Source organism: Meleagris gallopavo, chromosome 1 (genome assembly GCF_905368555.1).
Source record: "Meleagris gallopavo chromosome 1, MGAL_WU_HG_1.1, whole genome shotgun sequence".
NCBI lineage: Eukaryota > Metazoa > Chordata > Aves > Galliformes > Phasianidae > Meleagris > Meleagris gallopavo.
Genome location: NC_139404.1, coordinates 120,365,322 through 120,389,658, shown reverse-complemented (window position 1 = coordinate 120,389,658; position 24,337 = coordinate 120,365,322). Strand labels below are relative to the sequence as shown.

Genomic DNA, 24,337 nt, shown 5'->3' with positions numbered 1-24,337 from the left:
GCTGCATCAGGGAGAAGAAGCCAGGGGAGAAAGGGCAGCTAAACAGCACAGACTGGGTCATGAATGACGTACAGCGATGACAGTCTCAGCTGAGGTGAGATAATGAGCAAGGGCTGGCAGAAGAGAGAGAACTGGAGGGAAGGAAGAGATCCCAGGTTATTCCAAGGTCCACCCAAGAAGCCCAGATGACCAGTCCAAACAATTGGAAGCAGAGCTGGCTAACTACAACACAAGCCCAGGGTCTGGGCAGAAGATTTGGCTGGGCACAGTCTACCTGTAACACAGCCTAAATGAAGGCACAGGCTCGATCTCACACAGTAAATCTGGGCTCATGAGTAGAGGAAGCCTGTCTGGGCACCCAAATGAGGGTGGTCGGGGCTACCAAGACTTGTTGGAGGCCCCACGGTCTTGACAATGTCTTTGGTTTCTCTACCACATCTGATAGCGTCCCTGTTAAACAAAAAGCTTTGCATAAGACTGGAAATAATGACCCCAACATTCAGATATAACCACCCATTAGAATGCAGCTCTTTATTTGAATTTTTCTTCAGTAAACATTACTTCTGGAATAATAAAGGCTAAGAAACAAATCAACAAACAGCAGCCTAAGTCTGTTCTTCAGTGTCACTAAGATTTGTCACAATTTGATTCTATGATCTCACTAGTTGATTAAAGAAAGTGAGCTCTGATACTTAAAAAAATTCTGAGATAATTCACTGAAAAGATCATGGATACAATGTTACAATTAAGCTAAGAAGAATTATCATTCAAATGAGAAATATGAGTCATGTATGACGGTGGAGTCATGGCATACTGTGCATATCACGGCCCAAGCCACTGAATAATACTTGACATTTGTCTTCCCATATCTCTATCTCTTCCCCTTTCTTGTGCTTTTGGTTGAATTTGTTGTAAATTAGGTGTTTCTTTCAGTGTCCATAATGAATCATTAGAGAAGAAAAGTACCAATGTAGTTTTGCTTTCTATATCAAAATACTCCACAGCTAGCAATAAGCTATATGACAATGAATGCAATATCTGAGGAAGTATTGTATTTCAAAATGTTGCATTTGAGTGTATGTGTAGGAGGTGGCTTTGAAATTCAGATTGCTCTGGTAGAACAAAACGTCTGAGTAATGCTACTTGCATTCATGCTAGTTCATTTTATTTTTTGCCTTTCTTTCTTATCGCTGTTTTTATATTGCAGGGAAATTAGTATGAAGGGCCTGAATTCCAATTTGGTGTGCAAAAGTGATAAGGTTCTACCTGTGGAACCATTTAAATTAATTGTTCAAAGAGGAGTGAAATACAATGCTATTAAAACAGGAGGAAATTGTGTAGGCCTCATGGCCAAAGTTAATAAATAATCCTCTCAAATTAAAGCATATCCAAGCCTTGAATATAGCTTTACTTTAAAAATATTCCAGCTTTCAGTTTAAGCAAATATTTGCCACTTAAGCAACATTATTTTGGCTGTTAAGATTCATTTAAGTGAAAATTAGAGTAATAGGGATGCTTTCAAAAGGGAAAATCAATGAAATAAATGACATTAACATATGCAGCTGCAGCCTGGTTCATACAACTGTATTAAACATTCTTGCAATAGAAAGTCATAGGCCTGGAACAGCTTGGCTTTCTAAGCTGATAACATTTTAGTGAGAAAATAACTTTAATAATCCCTCTGAACATCCTATTCATGCACAAATTATTAGATTAGGCTGTCCTAGTTATTTGGTTATTACAAGGTTTCTGCAGGAATCACACCCAAGCTACAGGAAAACACTGATTAAAAAATCCCCAGGCCTAAACATAGTATAATTACTACAGGGAATTCAGTAATTGAACAGTAATATTTAAAATAAATTACAGTGTTGAGGGTTTTTTCTAAACTATGTTTTGACCACGTTTGTCAAGCCTTGAAATTTACTAGACTAACTAGTTTAAAACAAGAGAATGATTCCTCCAATTAGGAGACTGCATCAAGAAAGAGGATAGAATAACTCGGGCATCCTTATGTTTTTGCAGTTTCTAGATTAAACGCCAAATCACTTTAATTCTATTTTTCTACACTATATTTCTAACTTCCCATCCTACCCCAGGAACCTGAATGTGGCTTTTCAGGTTTATTTGTCCAGTGGTTATTCTTTATCAATGTTCCCTCTTCAGTGGATGGAAATTAATACCTCTAAAGAGAAAATTAATTCCTACAGCCAATAAACAGCTAATGTAGATGGATTGAAGTCTACCCAGGGTCTACCTGTCTGTTCTGATGGTGAGCAGAATCCTACCTTTATCATTCACATTAATGAGGACGGTTCTTCTGGCCGTAAATAAGAGTACCATAATTTCAAAATGGATAGAGGGAATAACATACTAACCAGAAAAGTCGCCTTCTTTATGGTCATTAAATGGCAACATAGCATATCTAACTGATGACTCCTTTTCTTTTCCTCACTGCAAAATCTGTGAATCTTCCTTTCCTTTCTGTGTAGCAGAATAGCTCCAATTTGAACTTTAAAGCCCTTTGTCTTCCCAATCCTGTCCGTGACCGAGTATAAGTAACATAGGAAGTAAAAGACGTGCATCGATATCCTCTCAGGCTTGGTAAGGTATGGAAGATGTATTTTCTTCTTTGATTAGTGCTGGTACCACAAAGCTTCCTATGGAAATGTTGGCTATGCTTTATTTTAAAACTTCTGCAGTTATCAAGGTCTTTTGTAAAACATCTGAAATTGTCAGCATGTGTCAGGCGGACACTGAATAAGTGCCCACTTCATTCTTTTAGTATGTTCTCACTACAACTCCTAAATCATATTTGGACCCACTTTAGAGTTAGATACCTCCCCATGCATAGCAGAAGCTATCTGGGCATGAGCAGAACTCAGCTTACCAGAAGATTTTGAAGTCAAGTAAAGAAGGACCTACTGAATTTAGGTTGTCTCCAAAGTTAAACAGCAGTTGAGCAGAAGAAAGTATTTGAACTTGTTATTGGGTGTAAGCACCCAGGTCTTTTAAGTGTTTACAATAAAAGGGGTATTGGACAGAGTGGAAAGATGAACTCTCACTATCTTGATAATTTTTATTCCTTTGTACTGTCATCAGAAAAGAGTAAAAACTTAGTGGAACTGGGTTGTTAAGAAAGGTGGAGATATAAATATTGTGTCAGTTGAAAGAACGTTGGAGGAAATAGAATGCAGCTTCACAGGCAGTCAGACTTAATGCAGTCATGAAAACTCACCTGTCCTGTGAAAAAGGAGACATTTTCCACAGGAATAAAATTGTGAGCTTTTATTGTAGCAGTGGAAAATCAGTGTTAGTGCACCTGCTGCATTGCAATGCCAATGCCAACAGGAACACTGGCCTGAAGCCTTTCTAAAGATATGTTGAGAATTAAATTAACAGCCCTCAAAAAAAAAAAAAAAAAAAAAAAAAAAAGAAGGGCTCTCCAAGAGCTCAGCAGATCCTCTATGGAGACCACTCTGTGCAGAAGAAGCTGCTGGGAGATCTGAATATATTCTTCAAGGATAAGAAATCTTTGCCTGAAGATGCTGTGCGTACATCTCCCAGTGGTAAACGCATGTTAATATCATCTGGATGATATTTGGTGGGATGTGCATGAAAGGGATACTGAGGACATGTTTCTTGGAGAACCAGACCTCATAGCTTTTTAGCTCTTCTGTAGCCTGTTGGCAGATATGGGTGGTAAAGCATATGCAGATTTGTCAGAAATAGGAGGCTTCGGACAATCTTTTTTTTTAGCTCATCTCCCATATTAACACCATTTATTCTTATGTTTGTGCCTATGACATGTGGGGTTATGGCTAAAAATCTGTACTCCCCTTCACCCCTTCTGCCCCCACATTTCAGACTGAGGCTTTGGCTACACTGCTTCACAAGAAGCATGTTAAAGAAGTAGCCTTTATATTTTAATTTCCATACTTTAAAGTGATTTTGTGTAGGAGTTTCCTGCACTTAAGTTTCCTGATGTGCAATCAATCAAAGTCATGGCTACTGGAATAAGATGAGATTCAAGGTACCCTTCAGGCAGCAAAAGTGTTGTAAACTTGACAAATATGTTTACAAAATAAACATTGTATTAGAAACTTAGGCAATATCTCTCCTGTAGCTGCATATACTGGGAAAAGAAAGACACTTTAACTCTGAGTATAACCTACACTTAAAAAGAAACAATTCTTTTTAAAATTTCTCTTCACTGCTTCTTATGTCCAAAACATACTGCCTTCAACAGTCAAGGAGCGGACGTTATTAATCTACAATTTTTCTATATCATTCTCTCATTCTCTTCCTGACATGCTCAACACTGATTCAAATAAACGTCTTTGGCAAAATCCAATTTGCAGAGGGATGATGATGCCAAATCAACCCTGAAATGTTCCTGTAGATTTAGGCAGTTCTGTGGAGTGGTTAGAGAGTGAATTTCTCTCAAAGGCAAGTGGGAAGGGTGATCTGGACTCTAAGGCATGGTCTCTAAGCCAAAAGATTTGTATTTTGTTTGTAGCTCTACCACTGGCTTATACTGAGGAAATGTGGCTCTGTAGGCACACCTTAACTTTCCCATCTGTAAAATGGAGAAGGCAATATTTCCTTGCATTGTATATACTCTTAGGGAAACAGATGGATTATGTTTAAGACTCTTCATTAAGATGAAAACAGGAGAAAAATACTGAGAGCTTTTTTTTTGCAGTCTTTGAGTATTGTTAGGTACAGTCTACTCTCTGCAATCATGCACTGCTCCGTGAAGAACACTTGTCTGATTTCTCTGTTTGTTTGTTTTCTTTTTCATTTCAAACTTAATGACAAGTGTGTAAATGTCAGTTCATGTGAGAAATGTTTATCAGGGTTCACTAGCCAGGCAAGTACTTCTCTACAGTTCTAATTAGCAATGATAGGGCAAGTGTTACTGAAATTCCTGGCATATATTAATAACTTATCAGACGTAAAGATAGCTCTTAAATGTAAAATGAAGTGTGTCTCTTTGTATTTCTAGCCATGTGTCACTCTTCTCAGCAATTTGCTAGCGGGGTCAGTATTTAAGAGAGAGGGACTTTTCAAAAGCGACAGTTATTAATGTTGAATGCAAATCTTGTATAACAACAGAGCAGCACAGTCTGGGCTTCTATACAGGACTATTCACACTATTCTTTTGACCTAATTGGAGTCAAAACTCTATATTATGTGTTAATTCTGCTGAATGATAGAATAGAATAATGGAAATGGAGCTTGTAATAACGAAATGAGTATAAAGGATGTGGCTGTGTGCTCCTCGTGTAGTCATTTATGCTAGTAGCAGAAAAGATTCATGATACAATAAACTGTAGCACTATAGCACTGGAAAGAAACTATCTTAGACTTATTAGAAAAGCAAATGCCTGCAAAATAATTTAAAGAGTCATAGAATCATAGAATGACATGTGCTGCAAGGGACCCCAAAGCCCACCCAGTTCCAACCCCCTGCAGTGGTCAGGGTTGCCTCTCACTAGATCAGGCTGTCCAAGGGCCCCATCCAGCCTTAAAGAAAATATTTGTTCATTCCCAATTGTGCAGTTGGAATTAACTACTTACTAAATAAACTATCAGTTTATTAAAATCTCCTAAAATAGTTATAATTTGACCCTCATCTTCATGACTTGAAATTATGACCAGTGTGTTTTCTAAACTTCCTTATAGCATTCAGAAAGAAAAAGAGAGACAGAGACAAAGAGACAGAGAGAAATTGAGTTAACATGACTCACTTCAAAGCTTTGTTCATCTCTACGTTGTTATAGAACCAACAGGGGAAAAGTTATATAGGTTGTTATTTATATATATGTTGTTGTCTTCCCTTGCGTGGGCTGGCTGAGTTTTGCAGCTTCTTTTAAGTTATACCATGCCACATGACTCATCCGAGTAGGTCAGAATTTCCCCCAAATTAGAAAACTGTTTTTTTTTTTTTTTTCTTTCCTGTCTTTGACACACACCCTGCTTGACCTGGAAAACTTTGGCTTGTGCAAAGCCCGCGTTAGATGACCCTGTTGTCAGAAGGGGAGCAGAAAATTTACTCTGCAACATCCAGATCTGTGGCTTCCACAAAAGGAACAATCCCTCTGAGAGCCCCCTGAGTTGCTTGGCAATTCCTTTATGGGGACATTGCAGGGCAGCAACAAATTATGCTCTTGGTGAACAGGCTGGCTTTTGCTTCTTGCTCTGAAGCCCTGGGAGTGCAGAGAGGAGTACCAGAGGAAACGCCCTCTAACTCAGTGCCTGACACTTGAAAGGCAGGGCAGTCTGCTGACGGGCACTGAGCGTCTTTGTCTCGTGAAATAGTGTCTACGTCAGGACACTGAATCAACCCAAGATCTGGAGTGAATATACCTGTATCTTTTGCTTGTAGCAGGGTGTCCCAAGACATTAAAAGTTTTTCTAAACTTCAGAATTCTTCATGCTTCTTTAATCATCTTTCAAAAATAAATTATTGTTTTTCTTTCTTTTTTTTTTTTTTTTTTTAACATAAAGAAAACTCAAAACAACTACAAAAGACTGAGCATAACTTGATGGCGTTATATTACACTGCACACTGGTGCTCACTACAGCCTCATGTTTCTGTGGTTCTGTTGTGCCAGACCACTGAGTCCACATAATCCAATAAACCTGACTGTTCCTTTCCTCCACCTGGCAGGAGGCAGGGCCCCTCTTGTCCTGGTTGTTGTCTTTGTCACTCACTTCTCACAACTGCAAACCAAAAGACTCATTATCAAGCTCAGAAATAGGATCAGACCATCTTCTCTGATTTAGAGATTGCCCAATGGAAACCAAACAGCTATTTTCCTGGAAGAATCTCCTTTTTCAATTGTTCTTCCTTGTAAATCTCATACCTACTTCTCTAGAGTTGAAGTGGATTTTCCATCCCACTTACTCATATCCTCTCTATGGTCACCAGGTAAAACAGCACCTCCAGCACATCTAATTCCCTCAGACACTGGATACCTTTCTCCAAGGCGGTCCACTTGTCTGGGAAACTTCCCAGACATCCCAGATCTTCCTTGAAGGAATATCTTTCCTTCATGGCTCACAAGAGTCACCTCCACAGAATGAAAGCTTCTGTCCCTTTTACATTTACTTTTGCCTAGAAAGGGATCCTAACTCATTAAGTTGAGCATACTGGTCCTGTTATTCCAGCATCAGGGCTGCAAGGGGGCGATATGCTCACCTGGATGATGGCTGAAGTCTTTTGGCATATCTTGTAGCTCATTCAGAGTTAAGGGTTGGATTGCTATGAGTTCTGACTCTTCCTCCTCCATCCTTGTAATGACCCTGTTTCATCTTCATCTCCTTCTTCCATCCTCATTTTAGTAGGAATTTCTGTCCTTACTAAATGGAATAATTTTTGCAGCCTTTTTTTTTTTTTTTGTCTTATGTATAGGGGCACTGATCGGTTCTCTGGTTGAACTGCAAGGTCTGTTGCAAGGGTTGCAACAACTGCAGGGACTGTTGCGCTGTCATCAAATCTAGAGACCCCTTTTGCTTTAGAGTGCTGAATAGCATTGAACAGAGCTTGGTAGGCATGGATTAGGCCCCAGCACATTGTGGTAATTTGTGCCTCCATAATTGCTAGGCTTACTGAACATCTTTTCCAAATATTCTACAAATTTTTCAGTATTCTGCAGTTGTTTGGGAGTGAGGTTCCAAAATACTGGAGGTGCACACTTCGCTGTGAATATTCACTGGGGAGTGGTGATATGCTCAGCAGATATGGAATTTCTAGCTCTCTCCGGGATTTCTACAGCCTGTTTGTCAGGTGAGCACTCTCCTGTCAGCATCATGAAGTCATTCTGCAAGCAGCCAGAAAGACTTTCCCTGCTATGGGACAACTCTTGAGTGTGTGGCATCAGAGTGACATGAAAACCATTCTCTTTACTTATCCTGCAGTGCTTTGCACCTCCAGGCAGTCTTTCTGAGACATGTCTGCATGATCCTGCTTACAGCTCTCCACCCATACTCTAAGCTGCCTCAGCCACTAGTACTGAGTGCTGTGGCACTTCTAGTGCTCAACCATGTGCAGCTCTGATTTTCTGCTCCTCAGAGAGTTTTGAAATGCTTTAACAGTAGCTGCAGACAGTGCAGAACAAATGCACTACTCTGGCATTAGAAAATGGATGAGGAACAAAGAGGGTTTTGTAAGAGTAAACATTGGATTTTAGGATAAGCAATCAAATAACCTTCAGAAAAAGGAGTCATCTGTTATGAAATTCCAGTACTTCACCTCAGACCTAAGCCAAGAAGTGAAAATAAATGTGCCCCAAACACAAGAATGCCTGACTGGAAGGCTTCTGCACTAACATCTTTTCGTGAGAAGCAATGATGTGCTTTGCTGTTGCTTTTTTTAAAATATATATTTGCACTAGATTTCTAACTGTGTGATATATGTTGTGGCTGAAAATTACTTCACTCAGCCTCGCTGAGTGATGGCAAGTTTCTGAACAAAGCTCTTCATATTACAGTCCTGGAGATAATCTAACATTACAGTATGATTCAGAAAGTAAGTGGATTTACAGGTCAGGTGAAAATGAAATTCTATGAAAAACACAATACCTGCAAATAAAACATGATTACCCTTGGAAGCAGAGTATGAGAATTTGGAGACCTGTAAATCAACAAAATATTTTGTCTCTTGAATTGCTGAGGAGGCAATTTTATTCTGAGTTACAACGTTGTCAGAAGATCATCAGTAAGCTATTACAAATAATAAGCAGCAGAAAGCAAGCATGAAAGGTCACAAGGTCTCTTCTGAAGCTTGCTGGGATAGAGAAGTAGATAAACAAAAACCTCATAAAGTTCAACAAGGTGAAAGGCAGAGTTCTGCAGCTTGGGAAGAAAAACTCCAGGCACCGAGACATGCTGGGAGCCACCCAGATGGAAAGAAGTTCAGCAGAAAAGGACCTGGAGGTCCTGGAGGACACCAAGATGAATATGAGCAAGCAGCATACCCTTGCCTCTGCAAAGGCTGCATTAGGGAAAGTATCACCAGCAGGTCCAGAAAGGCCTTGGAGGAGTCCATTGGAAAAAAATACAGCTAAAGTTTAGAGAGAGAAAAAAGTTGAGTTCTGGGCAGCTCAGTACAAAAGAGACATCCATGTACTTGGAATTCCAATGGAGGTCCACCAAGATGGTCAATGGTTTGAAATACAAGCTCCCATGAGGAGAGATTAAGAACTGGGATTGTTCAGCCTGAAGAAGAGGTGGCTCAGCGTGTTGGGAAGAAATCTCATCAATGCGTACAAACACCAGAAAGAAGGATGCAAAGAGGATCGAGATAGGTATTTCTTGGTGTTGCCCAGTGCCAGGACAAGAGGCAACGAGTACAAACTGGAACATAGGTGGTTCCATCTGAACATCAGGATTCTGTGCTTGAATAATCTGGTGTGTCCTCACAAGTATTCCTGGTGGTTCCAGAAGAACTTAAAAGGGAGCCTGCAATAATGGCTCCCGTGCTGCTTTTTCCTGATTTTTCATTCCATATCTGATCTTTCCCAACTGGACAAATACTGTAATTCAGGAGATGTTTGGTCAGACATCTTAGAATGGAAAGGACTGATAAATCTTGATTAAAGGATCACTGAATTCTAAAGAATGAGAACAGGGAAAAACAGGGAATAAGGTATTTGTCAGTAGCTTCAAACCTGCTGCTTGAGTCTGAGCTGCTTCTATCACACAACCTTGTATAATGTGTGCCTTCAGACTCAGATTTTTTTCTTCTGATGGCATAGGGTATGTTGCCTGGAGGATCCCTATCTCCTGCCTGGAGCTGGCAGTGTGAGTCAAGCAAGTCCTTGGAGTCCTTGCTCCTCCTGCCTTGGAGGAGTCCACTGGAAAAAAATACAGCTGAAGTTTAGAGAGAGAGAAAAAAAAAAGTCATTGTTTGAAACTTGCTAAATGCTGCTGTTAATCCTCTTATATTTGTACTCCTCCTTTCCTTTAACCTGACTTCTTCATCCCACTTTCTTTCTTTCTACTTATTAATATTTAGACCATCTATTTCTTTCTGCACAGATTTTCACCTTTGTCATATTCTATTATTCCCATTGTACATCCTCTTTCAATTCTACACTTCCTTAAGTGCTTTACTATACATGAAATATGACTCACTTCCACTTACAACTGGAATTGGGATGTTATCTTTCTCGAGCCTATGTTTTCTTTAATGTCATCTTTGGGATCTATTTTTAGGGAGACTTATTTTTAATTCAAAATCCCTTTTTCCTTAAAAAAAAAAAAAAAGTGAATAGAAAAAAGGTAATAGAAAGTGAAAAGTTTGTTGGACTGTATATACATACTGACTTGTTGCACCATTATTAGTTACTTGTTGCTTAAACTATTCACACGCACAAAAAGCTCTCCATTTCAGTTTGATCAGATGAAAATAGAAATACAGAATACAAACTCTGAAGATTCATTAAGAATGATATGTGGCTCAGGAACAGTAAATAACTGATGAAGAAATAGTCAAGGAAGAAGCATATGTAAATACTGAGTAATGTAATAAACCATGCCATTCTCAGTTGTTTTTTACTGATGTATTTAGCCCTGGTAAGGCAATTTTCTCTAATTGAAGGATTTATTTAATTTACCCACTTCTAATCTAGAGACTGACAGTCACAAAAATAAACAAATGCCTTTTTCCGCCAGATTACACTGCTTGTATTCCTAAAAAATCCAGAATTTAGGAATAGAATCTTAGGGAAGAATTATAAAAATCAACTCCATTCACAAAGAGCAGAGAGTAAGATTTTTTAGAAAGTAAAGACATATTGCCCTAGGCATCCTTTTTCTAATTTTTTGTTTTTTGGTTCATTGAAAAGGATAACTTCTAACGTTTTAATTAGCTGTGACTACAGTAGGAAATACAGTGTGGAGGGGATGTTGTAGAATGTTCTGCACTTACTTGAGCATTAGAATAATTTTTGTGGTATCCAATTTAAAAATTATAGCTATGTATGCACAGATACCAACGCTCTTGGTAGCAATCGTGGTAGCCACAGTGGCATCAATAAGCTGCGTACTTCTTATCTGGTTTTATGTGAAAGGAAGGGATTCCTTTCTCTTGCTACAAAAATAACATTGTGAATATTATTTTATAACAGTCATGTACTGAGTCGGTTAACTCTTCAAAGGTCAAAGAATAATGGAATTTGGTGCAATTCTTCCTAATCAGGTGGCAGATGTAATAACTGCATCTGAAATGGCTGTGGCTGCACTAAATGACAATTGTATTTCACCTGAGGTGACTGAGGCAGTTTAAGATCTACAGAGGAAACAGAAAGGGTTTTCTGAACCTGAGTTAATACTCTATTTGAGTAATCTATTGGAAAAACAAAGAAACAAAAAATCTTTCAGAAAACTGTAATTACAGTAGAGAACCTGGCACGTCAGAAGGAGATGCTCTGTCTGTATTCAGGTACATACCATATCACTTTCTTATTTCAAATGGATCTTAAACATAAATATTTCTTTGGTAAGTATCAGCATTGTACTCTGTTAATGAATTTAATGACTGTGTTTCAAAATCCCACAAGTAGTTCTTGCCAGCTATGATACAATTATGGTTTAGCGTCTCCACTTTAATCTTCCTCGATTTTTCCCTTGGTGATTGTTTTTATAGCTAGAGAATTTACCACTTGGAGTCCAAGAAGGCAAGTGAGCGTTTGATGACATTAAAGAAATATTTTCTATTCATTTAACCAGAAAGGAAGAGCAAGAAGTTTTTATTGAAATGTGACCTGAGACCAGCATTGTCTTGTATCTACAAAAGTTGCCTTTATGTGTATTTGCCCATGTCTCAGTCCGGCCACACATAGTTCTCAATTTGCACTGATCCAGATGGATCCAGGGGTGTTTGTGTGATAAATTTCATTCAGCTACTTAGAAATAAGAAGCTGCTTCCTTGCAGCAGAGACATCAATCTTTATTTGTCATATTCATAAACTGATCATCACTGCTCCACTGATCTGTTGATTAGGTTTTTGTGCACACATAAGAAATGTCACAAATATTCATATTATTTACATTATTTCTGGCAACATAAACTTGCTTTTTGGCCTTTCTTTATTCATAAGCCAAGTTTTAACTGTTGGGGTGCTGAGATGCTATAGCAATCTCTGGGGAGTCCATGGATGCAGAGAGTCCCAGGTATTTTGGTGGGGGCAGAAAGTTTTGCCTTTTGTTTAAAGAAACTTTTATTGTAAAACTGATTGCTTTGAAAGGAAAAAGACTTAGTCAGATAGCTGTGAGTTCTCATTCAATATTGTCTTCCTGATGACAGAAAACCAAACCAAACCAAACCAAACACACAGAATGAGACTGAGGAAAAGAGCAGAGACTGTGCGGGATATCAGTGGATAGAGCTGCTTGATATTGCATGTCTGTTTGTGAGGCAGCATAGGCACAGACTGTGGATCTTACTGGTTTGTCTGAGATCTGATAGAACTGTATCGCCTCTAGCTTTGACATCAGGGTGAGGGTTGGCTGCCTTTGTTCTACACCCCTACTACCAAAGCACATTGTTTCTGGCCTGTTAAACCAGAAGCCTTTTTACCAAGTGTGCAGAGTGAGACAAAGAGGCTGGAGAGTGATAAGCACCAAAATTTCTTCTTTCCACATAGTGTTCAGGATGTGACTGAGTTGGCGGGAGAGATGGAACCCCCTGACTTGTTTTTGCTCAGAACTGGGGCAATGAGAAGAATCAGAAATACTCTGGTGGAAGTCCTAATTAATGATGAACAGAAGAAATTGTACTTTTGTCTTTCTCTCTTTCATGGATTGCAAGGGCCTGAAAAGAAAGGATCATACAGAAGTAACCAGTCCTACATGTCTGTACTTTGCAGATGATGTGGATCTGCTCACTCCCAGTTCCACTCTGACTTTGTTGAGGAGGCATAAACTCAACACAGCAGGGTCACCAGAACCTCTTGTTTCCAAATAACTCATTTTTTCCCCATATTAACTTTTCAGTTAACCATTTATTTAGAAGCCTGAACTAGCCTTAATGCAACTGACATTTCCAGCTTAGTGTAATCTTGGTGGAAAATGACACAACACAAAGTTGGCCACATTTTTTGCAAGATTGGACTTTTGACCATAGTCAAAATTCCAATAAGAGTGTTGCTTCATTCCCAGTGGGAGACGGCAGCCAGTTCCTGCATCATCACTGCATAATGAAATCACCAGTTTACTCCCAAACTGACTGCCAACACCGTTATCTGTGCACACCACAAGCCTCTGTTTTCTCAGCTGCAAACTCTTAAGTTTGAAAAAATACCTTAAGCTGTTGCTCAGGGTTTTTGGTTTTACGTTGTTTTTTGTTTTGTTTTGTTTTTTTGCTTTTTTGTTTTGTTTTGTTTTTGTATAAATTTGTATATTTTTCTTTCTGTCTGAAAAAAATAGTCACACTATTTTCAAGGAAGTAAAGAGTCTTTGAAGTGGAAATGCTGCATCTTGTCTAAAATTCCTGTACAGAAAGAATGAATTGCCAGGAATGGGAAATAGAGGGAACTACACCATAAGATCACAGAAAATGACACATGATGAATATGCCAATACTTCACGTGCCCTTGGGGAAGAAAAACAAACAATCTTGCTTCACTGAGCTGATAACTGATTCTATATTTATGGAATTACATTTTTCAAATGTGGAAATATGCTGTTTGAAAAGAAAGATCATACAGTATGTATAGACACAACTCATGATAAAACGAAATATTTTATTGCCTCTCTAGAATAGCTTGTCTTTACCTGGAACACCAGTTTACTTTTTTGTAATAAGTCATGTAAAATATAGCTACACAGTTTAAAGAAATAAGGGTCTCCAGTGTGCAGTTCCTGTTCTGTACTCCTTTATCACTTCCAGCTGATACACTGCACTATAATTCAATCTCCTGTCATCTGAATCAACTGTCAAACTTATGTTGGAGAGGTTCTGAATGTGTCAAATACCTATAGTGTCTCAGCAGCCAGTCCCACTCTCACAGAAGGTGAAAAGAACTTTGCTTGCTCTTTTGCAGGGGAGTAGAATATGTAATGGTGTCAGTTACCATTCACAAATAAATATCTTGTTTGTGGTTCTTTGGGATGGTGAGCAGCACTAAAATAGCTATTAGCCATATTATTGAACTTTTTTTGTTCATCTGTGATCATCTTCTCTGGCCCCTCCCCAGCACCTTAGTAAAACCTTAACTCCCTTGCCATCTTTAAAAAAAAAACAAATCAGAAGTGGTTTCCATATTTTTGTGGCTAGAATACAGTCAACATTTAGTTCTGCATCAGTGGTAGGCAGGAGGTTTAGCATCTCATGACTTGGCAGAACCTGCGACAGAAATAGAGCAAAAAAAATTGGATGAATAATTTATTCACTGAAGAAAGGCAATTTTATTCAATTAAACTCAATTAATAGAGTTGTTTTGTTAAAATAACTGGGAGAAGAGTGTTTCACATTCACTGATTATTGCCATTTTTTTTTTTCATTCATCCAACAAGCCAATCAAATCACTTCTGTGAGCATCTCTGACCAGGTATTTTACTCTGTGAGTAGTAGCTGGCTTCCTGAGTGGACATTTGGGACTTGATTTTCTCATTTCACAAAAGTAAAAAGAAAAAGAAAACCCAATTGCTGACCACCCTCTGACTGACACTCAGCCAGTCCCTGAGCAATGAGAACCTTACAGACTCCTCCCTCAGCATTTATTTCTGAGCATAATATCATGCAGTACAGAATGTCCCTTTGACCAGCTTGGGTAGCCATTCTGGTACTATCTCCTCCTAACTTTTGTGCACTGCCAGCCTCCTCACTGGCAAGGCAGTGTGAGAAGCTTAAAAGTCCTTTACTCAGTGTAAGCACTACTCAGTAATAATGAAAACATCAATGCTTTATCAATATTTTTCTCCAAGGATCCAAAATATAACACCATGTGAGCTACTGTGAAGAAAATTACCTGTATCCCAGCCAGAGCCAGTACAGACACCTACACCTTCCACAGGGTTCATTCATCAGTGAACCTGTTTAAACCAGGCCCAGAGTACAAATGCTTATTTTCAATTAACACAATAGTTAATAGTTCTGATGGCTGAAACTTTCTCATTACAAAGTGAAAGAATGTGAATGCTGAAGTCTTGAAAAAAAACAACAATTACCACAGTCTCATTTTGACAGATGACAGCTTTTGTTAACATTCTCTCCTCTTTCATTCCCCACACTGATCTTCTGGGGTCTCTGCAGTATTCCTTTCTGTAGAAAAACCTGTTGCTAATTTGGTTCTTGATTAGTGCATCATAGTGGGTGTAAGCACCACAAGTGTGTATAAGCATTATAAAGATGGTCTCATCCTCTTCCTACTACTGATCTGTTCTCACCTTCTGCCTTATTTTTGATAAAGAAGAAGAGGTCAAGCAGCTTCTGCAGCTCATGTACTCACTCCCAAGCCCCGGCAGAGCTACAGTTCCTAACTCAAGGTACTCTCTGGGTTAGAGCCAAAGACTGAGCAAGCCAGGAAAAATTGGCCTAGTTTCTATCACTCTGTGAACACATAGTTGTTCCACAGAGAAGGTAAATAAAGGAAGGCATATTATTTTGTTCTAGAGGACTTTTCCTGGATTTCCAGGCATGCTTGTGTATCACTGAATGTAGAAGAGGGAGATCCCAGCAGCAAAATTGGAACAGATGTTCTGTCTTCTTATTGTCCTCTGGAAACCTATGCCTTTGAATACAGGTCTGAAAGGCAGCCATGATGGGCAGTTGTCTTGCTTGAATTCTTCATGAAGGTTTTCTTACAGGGAGTTCTATCCCATTGATTTTAAAGTTGATAGACTCTTTTATTCTTGCTGATCTCATTAGACAAGGTATTACATGGTGACTATCACCCTTTAAATTTGAAGGGTGTAAAGGATAATGAACTGGAAAGCATTGCAACAACAGAATAGTACAAAATTCCTGAAAGTTTAGGACTTGAGAAGTAATTTGCATTTTCTGAAGTGAATTTTTGTTAGCATGATGATATTTCATGATAGTGAAAAGTTTGCTTGAAGAGAAAGATCCATAAAAACAGTGAAAGAAAACAAAGATATAGACAACATGTTCTTCATTTAGAAACTTTTTTGCCTGTAAGATGTGGCAAAAACAGGGCTGGTGCTTCCAGCTTCAGCTATATTAAGCTGGTATGCTAGAAAGAGCTATCAATTTCTTTATCAATTCAAGTTTTGCGATAACGTAATTTCATAAAAGTTCTTTGGTTTGAAAAACTGAAATTTAATGCAACATCAATTTCTAGTATTGGAAGGAATTTTTACTTAACTCTTGTTTCAGTTTTTTTTTTTTTTTTAAGTGTTACTTTCTTTGCTTTCTACATTTTTAATCTGAAAACTTCTCTGTCTCTTTTCCCAATAAATCCTTCTAATACATAAGAGAAATGTATTTCAAAATTGTAGGTTTCCCAGTAGCAGGGACACCGACAGCTACATTAGAGTACTCAGAGCCCCATCCTGTCTGACTTGGATGTCTCCAAAGATGAGGCATTTACTCTGGGCAACCTGTGCCAGTGCTTCACCACCCATTTTGTATTCAAACTGAATCCCCCCTTTTTTAGTTTGAAACCATGTCCCCTTGCCCTGACACAATATATCCTGCTGAAGAGTCTGTCCCCTTCTTTCTTACAGCCCCTCTTTAGATACTAAAAGGCCGCTATCAAGTCTCCCCAGAGCCTTCTCTTCTCAAGGCTAAACAGCCCCAACTCCCTCAGCCTGTCCTCGTAGAAGAGGTGTTCCATCCCTTGGATCATTTTTGTGCTCCTCTTCTGGACATGCTCCAACAGGTCCATGTCTCTCCTGCACTGACGACTCCACATCAGGATGCAGTATTCCAGGTGAAATCTCACCAGCATGGGATAGAAGGACAGGATCACCTCCCTCACCCTTCTGGCCACACGTCTTTTGATGCAGCCCAAGATATGGTTGGCTTTCTCATCTGTGAGAGCACACTGCTAGCTCATGTCCAGCTTCCCACTCACCAGTACTCAGGTCTTTTTTGGCAGGGCTACGCTCAATTGTTTCATCCCCCAATTTATACTGGTAATGAGAATTGCCTCTACTAAGGTGCAAGACCTTGCACTTGGCTTTGTTGAACCTCATGAGTTTCACCTGGGCGCACTGCTGAAACCTGAGTAGGTCCATTTGGGTGGCATCCTGTCCCTCTGGTGTGTCAGCTTGGTGTTACCCACAAACTTGCTGAGAGTGTGTTCGATCCTACTGTCTTGATTGCCTTGTACAAAATAGAGGGCTTGGTTTTCATATCACATCTCAAAGATCCTTTTTGTGAGATCCTATCAAAAAAAAAAAAAAAAAAAAAAGACTGAATATATTATTCTTTTCAAATTCTGAACACTTTACACTGATTATTGAATTTATTTTCTCAGTGTAGAACAGTGGGAGAGAATGGAAGTGTCTTTATTCCTATTTCACACCTGCTAGACTGGATCAGAGAGATAAAGCATTTGTATCTAGAGACTTCTGCTGTAGCAGAAATAGAGCTCACATTTGGGTTGACTCACAAATGTCAACAAATGACAGCTGCCAAATTGCAGGACCCTTGACCATGTTTTCCGTCATCTTCTTTCCACAGAAGAGTGCTTCATTCTGGTTTTGACACTTGGCTATGTTTGGAAAGGTATAGAGAAGCCATGAGAGATTCACAGTGTTACAATTAAAGGTCCTGGAAGAGTGAAAGATTTAATCTTTTCAAGACCTTCACAAACAATGTAATCCTTTGGCTTTTGTTTCCAGGAACTTCAGTGAGGTCATTGGTGATGCAGCAGTGCTTTACAGAGCACCAACTGTTCTTTTATTTACACAATGGACATGGCAGAATAAGAAATGGGGAAAAACATGAAGGGAAGGGAGTCTCTTTGTTACATTTACTGTGCTCAGTCTTATCTGGCTTGACTCACAATGCAAACAGATTAACTCTGAAAAATATCCTCAACATCTGACCTTAAAGTATTTAGAGCAACTGAATAACTGGAATAATTCATGTTTTTATTAGTAGGAGACATTAAATATCCCTAACTAACCACATCTTCCTCTAACTGAATAAACAAATGAACAAACAAACAAACAAACAAATAGAATAAACAGAGCAGCTATTTAAAGAAAGAAAGGGGTAAGGAAGTCTTAATATGCTTTATAAACACGACAGTGCTGAATGACACCAATTTTCCAAACAACTGCTTCTCAAATTACTGTGAAATAAATGGAGCAGGTGTACTACCAGGGTTACATCAAGATACCTGACAGAAGTGATTCAAGGTTTTTCTTACCATTGTAGCTCTGTATCAAGCAGATAGTTAAGGAAGCTGGAGATTCAGTATTGTTCAATGAGATCCTTACTGAAGCATATGATGTTAGCCTTTTGGTTGGGCAGATATACTAATTTCCAAGCTAGATTGTAATCTGGGAAAAATTGTAACTGCTAACAGTGTGCTAACTCTCTTTGGACTTGCTGGAATAACCTGCCAAAGCAATGAAAGTGCCTATGATATCACAAAGCACTTGACTGTGCAGACCCCAGCTTCTAAGACTGTGTCACTCAGCAGTACTTTTAACTGAAAATTAGATGTGAAAAGTTCTTTCTACAGTGCAAAGGAGAAATAAGCATCTAGGAGTGAGATACAGTGTAGAGCCTGCTGAGTGGAGTTTCCTGTGGAGATAAGTGGGAAATGCTAAGGAGCTCCCAGAAAAGGGCATTTCATTCATATGAGAGGCCTCAGTGAGAAGCTGCAGCATCTGGTAGGCAATTGGTTATAGCAATCACCTGGAGTGTGCAGTTCAAATTCACAACCTTTCGGTCCTCATATCCTAGAGGAAATTGTGCAGCCACCATGAAATTCTCTGTAATAGGGTCCTCTCAGTTCCTGCATGTGTTTGGGACACAGAGATAGCTAATGAATTAACGTTCCAGAGGTTAAGATTTACAGCTGGAAAGAGAAAGCTCTGTTTCCAGTCCCTAAACTTATGTATTTCCATGTGTTTTCATACAAAGTGTAGCAGCTTCAGCAGGGGTGGCTGGTTGAAGCCCACTTCAAAGCAGTCTGTGATCTGGTGGCTGTGGCCCTTTCCAGAGGGAGGAAGACAGGTGACATTCAGCTAGAGCAGAGAGAGATCCAGATTTTTTGCTTTGTCTATGTTTTAGGTACCAAAGTGCTCATTCTAAATCTCATCACCCACTTTAATGATTCCCTGGAAATGTACAGCAGAGGAGGACTTCCTTGATGTGAAAGATCCACATAGTTTTCCAGGCACAGGAATGGCTAGAAATAAGTCTTGCTTCAGAATTTTGTATAGACTTCTAGGGTTTTAGCAGCAGAATTTTGGACATATGAAGGACATACAAATAAAATTATAAAAAAGAATTTGAATTGAGTGAGTTAGATTTCACTTATTATAGAATTTACATATTTCTATTTTTATAGTGTTGTTGAAAATAATTTCATTGTTTGCTTGCTTAAAGCTGCTTTGTGGTGCAGTAATGACTAAACAATAAAACAAGCTACACACCTGCCAAGTATATCGTGATCCCAGACCAGCAGCCTGGAGTTAAAATAATCCATCTAGCTCAGCAATGTGGATGCCATTTATGGCAGTGCTGTCAGTGGCTGGGAGTCTAACTCAGGGTTTCCTTTATTATTTTGCCATCACTGCTATGAGCCCACTAGGACAGGATTTGCAGTCACAAATGCTGACTCTCATGGTTTCAGCTCCCTGTATTGTGCTGTCTCTGGCATCACAGTCCAGCTGTTTATGCATGTCTATTATGTCTCCTCAAGGCATTCATAAAGGAAAACAAGCTTCCTTTTCAAGGAAGGTAACAAACAACATAAACTCAGCTGCATTTTACAGAAATTACAGTGAGTTGATTCCTACTGAGCTTCAGCCTGTGGCACAGAATGTCTTGGATATTGCAGAGTTTTCATTGGGTTTCACAGCTGCTCAGTCAAGAAGTAACTTGTAAGATTTCTCTATGCTTCTGAGATAGAACTGCATGCCTGCGGTGAATCTAATTGAAAGGCACAGATCCATAGTATCACCTTCGCCTGCTAAATGCTTCTCTTTATCTCAGCCTGGGCATGTGGTCCTATGAACCTTGCAGTGGGCACCAACCACAGTGCAGAGATGGACTAAAGTCTTGGCAGCAGCGTGTGCTTCCCTAATGCAGGCTGAATAGCAATTCTTCACTCCTATAAAATATCCTGTTCAGTGTTCAGGATTTGCAAAATGGAGCTCTGTATCTTTCCTGCAAGGTTTTAAATGTTAGTTTCTCCTCTCACATTGCTTGCTGGAGCACATAGTGCAGTGTGTTTCATTACGTGTTAACAAAAAGTGTTCTACAGGCTTTAAAAATACAGTGCCATTCCAGCACATGGTGATCATGAGCAAAAATCTACAGAGATAGATGTACTTCTCTTCATCATTAAAGGGTAGCCATGAGCATGAAAGCAAGACCATTTTTAATAGAGTGTGCAAAACTTCCTGGGGTTAGAGGAGAGTCTCCTCTGGTGGAGACTGTGTCTACTAAATATTGGACTAGAAGATTCAGAACACATTGTTCTCTTCTGTCATTTCTGAGTCCTGTGTATGTTGACTGCACTGAACTGTTCGCTCCACAGAGTACTATTCTGACATCGTGTATCGTGGATAATACTGTTGATCATAATTTTTCAGATTTGGTGCTGTCCATCTTTCTTATCTTAATTCAGTATTGTGATGATGCCTTTTGAGATGCTGTTGGGTATGTGAATCATCTCCAGAGAGCCAGCTTGTTTGATAACAGAGATCTGTGCTCTGCTGGATTAGGAAATGATAACTAAGTTCCTGATGGCAGTATGTGATGCTTTTATTTAGACAGCTGCATGAAGTCCCACACATCTATGCTGAGATCATGAGTTCTAAGCTCCTACATACCAGCTTGAAGACAAAAAAATGCTAGTAGGTGTTAGTCATCTCATCCTGAAGTACACATCTAAAACAGCTCAGATGTTCTGCATCCTAGAGATGCCTACTACTCTTCATTCCTTGATTTATTTATATCAAAGGAGTTTAGGTATCTAGTTGGCATGTACTTTGCAGACACAAAAGTCAGATAATTATAATTCCACCCTGGATAGAATACCTGATAAACAGAAGTGATATCCTGCTGTTTCCTAATCATAAGATCTTTGCTTAAAAACTGTAAGACTACAAAGAAAGACGGAGACCAAATGTAGCTGTGGAGGCCGACATACCTTTGATATGGATAGTGTGCAGCTCATTAATTGTTGATATTTGTCCTGCTGTGTGAGTAATGTGACAAAAAATCTTGTGGTATTACAATGTTTAATACATCTGATTTTATTGTGGACAACTCGAATCAGAATTGGCTTGTACTATAACAAAAACATCTAGTATTTAGATATTTCTACTCTAGATAATGTCTGTGAAGCTTTATTTTTGCTCATAGACTTATTGAATAATTAGAGTGATTGTGACTGAATATTTAATAGCGCATATATCAGTGAAGTTAGATCAATCATTAGGATACAGTACCCAGAGTTTACTTTCAGGTTATTAATAGCAAATGTAGCTAGTTAATATGATGATGGATATAATACTTGTTCCATGAAAGACGCAATATATATAACTGTTCTAGGATGGTTTTTCAATAGATTTTATATTCATATTCTTTCTGATAAACTGGGGCTTGGGGTATATAAGAGGAACTGTATTTTGTTAGACAAACTCTGATTCTCTTGTGCAAGTCAGTTGCTCATAATTTGAGTATTCTTTGTACATGTGGCCACACACTTCCATGAATAGTTGGATAATTATTATTATTTTTTTTTTTTTGTAAGCCAATAAGGGAACAAACCAAAACAAGAAAAAGAAACCAAAAAAAAAAACCCAAAAACCCACATCATTAAATAATTGAGTCTCATTACATGCAGAAATGTGCTTACTTTTTCGTATCAGTTTATGAAGAAGTTTGGAATGCATAATATTATGTGTTCTTCTCCTTTCTAGGTCTCCTACGTAAAAGCTATTGATATCTGGATGGCCGTGTGCCTTCTCTTTGTCTTTGCTGCATTACTGGAATATGCAGCAGTCAACTTTGTTTCACGGCAGCACAAGGAGTTTCTGAGGCTTCGAAGAAGGCAAAGAAGACAAAACAAGGTATAGTTGCCCTTTACTCTAGGTGCCAAACTTTACCCTGACAGCATATTTGACATATAGGTTGATTTCTCACCTCAGTTCTTGCCCTCGATGGACAGTGTCGTTATAATGTTGCCTTTTTTGTGATTTACTCTTTGAGAAGGAGTTGAAAATTATCTGTTGGCTTTATTTACAGTTCATAAAGATATCAATAAATGTCAATAGACTGGTCAAGAATTTTATTCTCTTCTTAAAATTGATGAAGCAGCTATACCTTTACCCACAGACTTATTAGCTATTTAGGCTAGACTGACCTCAGATTTTCTTCTAATCCCCAAATATTGTTATTATATGGCACCAACTAAGAGATAAGGAACAACAGGACAATGATATAGACAGCTAACATTATTATTTCTCTGAAATAATTTTCTCTGAATTCATCCAGAAATGCTAACATAAGCATATGCTTAAGACCTGCCTTTTCTAGTGTCTTTTCTTGCTAAAACTGGAGATTCTTTAACATAGTCCCCTGTAGGCACAATCAGCAGTTCTGCCCTCACTTCTAAACCAGCATTGAGCAGTGTATTTCCTTGCTGAAACCAGCAAACCTGACCACTGGGAAAAAGAAAAGGGTTAGGGCAACTTCACATGTTATTACTGATACTAACTTCAGTTTTTAAACAAAAGAATGTTTTGTGAGTATTATGATTATATAATTTTATACCAACTGAAATGTGGAAGAGAGGCTTGTTTTTAATGTCGATATCAGTCTGGAAATATTTTTAGGAAGTCTGTCAATCTTTCCTGATTTCTTATTTGTTAAAAGAAAAGGCAAGAATAGATGTCAAACTAAATTTTAGTCAATTTATGATCAATTCCCACAACTATAGCATCCTTCTTGTATTTGTTTCTCTGGAACTCAGTATCAGCAGAAACATTTAGGTTTGTATCTCTGCAGAAACAATTGCTAGGCAGAGTAAATATTCACTTGAATCGCATGCGAGTTTCAAGTTGCTAATAATGGTTTCCTTACTTTAGGAATAACAAGAATGGCATAGGGCATTTGTGTTTTGACAGGTCTGTCTAATAATTACTCTGTAGCTAATGGAATATTTGATGGATGCTCTGGGAAGCAATCCAGTACTGTCCTCAGATTTAATGCTGTTGTCAGATGAATTGAGATTCTCATTCAGATTCTGAGAGGGAATAGAAATGCTTGCCTGTCTATGGGCACAAATAGCAGATACACTGCCACTAGAAACCTTTGTTTTCAGTAACATTGCAACAGCAGAAGATGATGTATGGAGTCTGTAATTTCAGTTTTGGGTATGATGTCTTCTTCAGAGGTGAACTAGCTGCCAAGAAGCCACTACTGGTAAGTAGTAGTATGGCAGCAATGTCACTTGAAAATTATGAGATTTTGGTTATGGAAGTAGTCATTCACCTACTGTCAGAACGATTATTTTGGTGACTATTAGGGAAAGATACTTGAAACCTAATCATCTGAAGAAACCACTCAAGGAAGTCAGTTGATTCTATACAAAATGGACAATTCCCTAATTAAGCACTGCATAACACTCTTTTGGTGTAAGATATACTTATCCATTTGCACAGGGTTTCTATTATTTTTCCTATGAATCTGGTTGCACAAATTTCAAAATAGGGAATGATGATACTGAGACCAGTTCTTTTTGAAGCATTTTCTGCATCTCTTTACTTGAGTTTGTATTTCACGATTTTCTCTGTTTTGCCTTGAAAGTCGTTCACATTGTTTTGCATGATGGTCTTCTCTAACTGAGCCATTCTTCTCTTTGCGTGTTATGTATGTGTTGTTGTGTTGCCATTGTGCTGTTCTTATTCTTGCTGCTGCTATGTATGCTGGCACTCTGGGGACAGGCACAGACTATGACTATTGGGAATGAAAGCGTCGATTCCGTGAGGCGCATGAATGGCTTGCAAAGAAAAGAGTCGTCAGCTTACGGGACAGTGAATCAGATCGGCAATTCAAGTTTGAGGGTAAAACTGTAGTGAGCAAGAGAAAGCAAGAGAGAGCTTTAGTATGTGCAATGATGTCATAAATCAGCAGAACGGATGATTTTCATGACATCGCCAGTAGCCT

The 24,337-nt window shown here is 38.7% G+C and overlaps 1 protein-coding gene across 1 annotated transcript in view; it reads left to right on the top strand.

Annotated features, from left to right (window-relative positions):
- Positions 1–24,337, top strand: part of GLRA2 (glycine receptor alpha 2) — a 130,412-nt gene that overhangs the window by 80,039 nt on the left and 26,036 nt on the right. Inside the window, exon 10 of the mRNA XM_085211788.1 lies at positions 22,090–22,239. Within this exon, the coding sequence (XP_085067914.1) occupies positions 22,090–22,239 (150 nt within the window). The remainder of the gene's footprint in view (positions 1–22,089; positions 22,240–24,337) is intronic.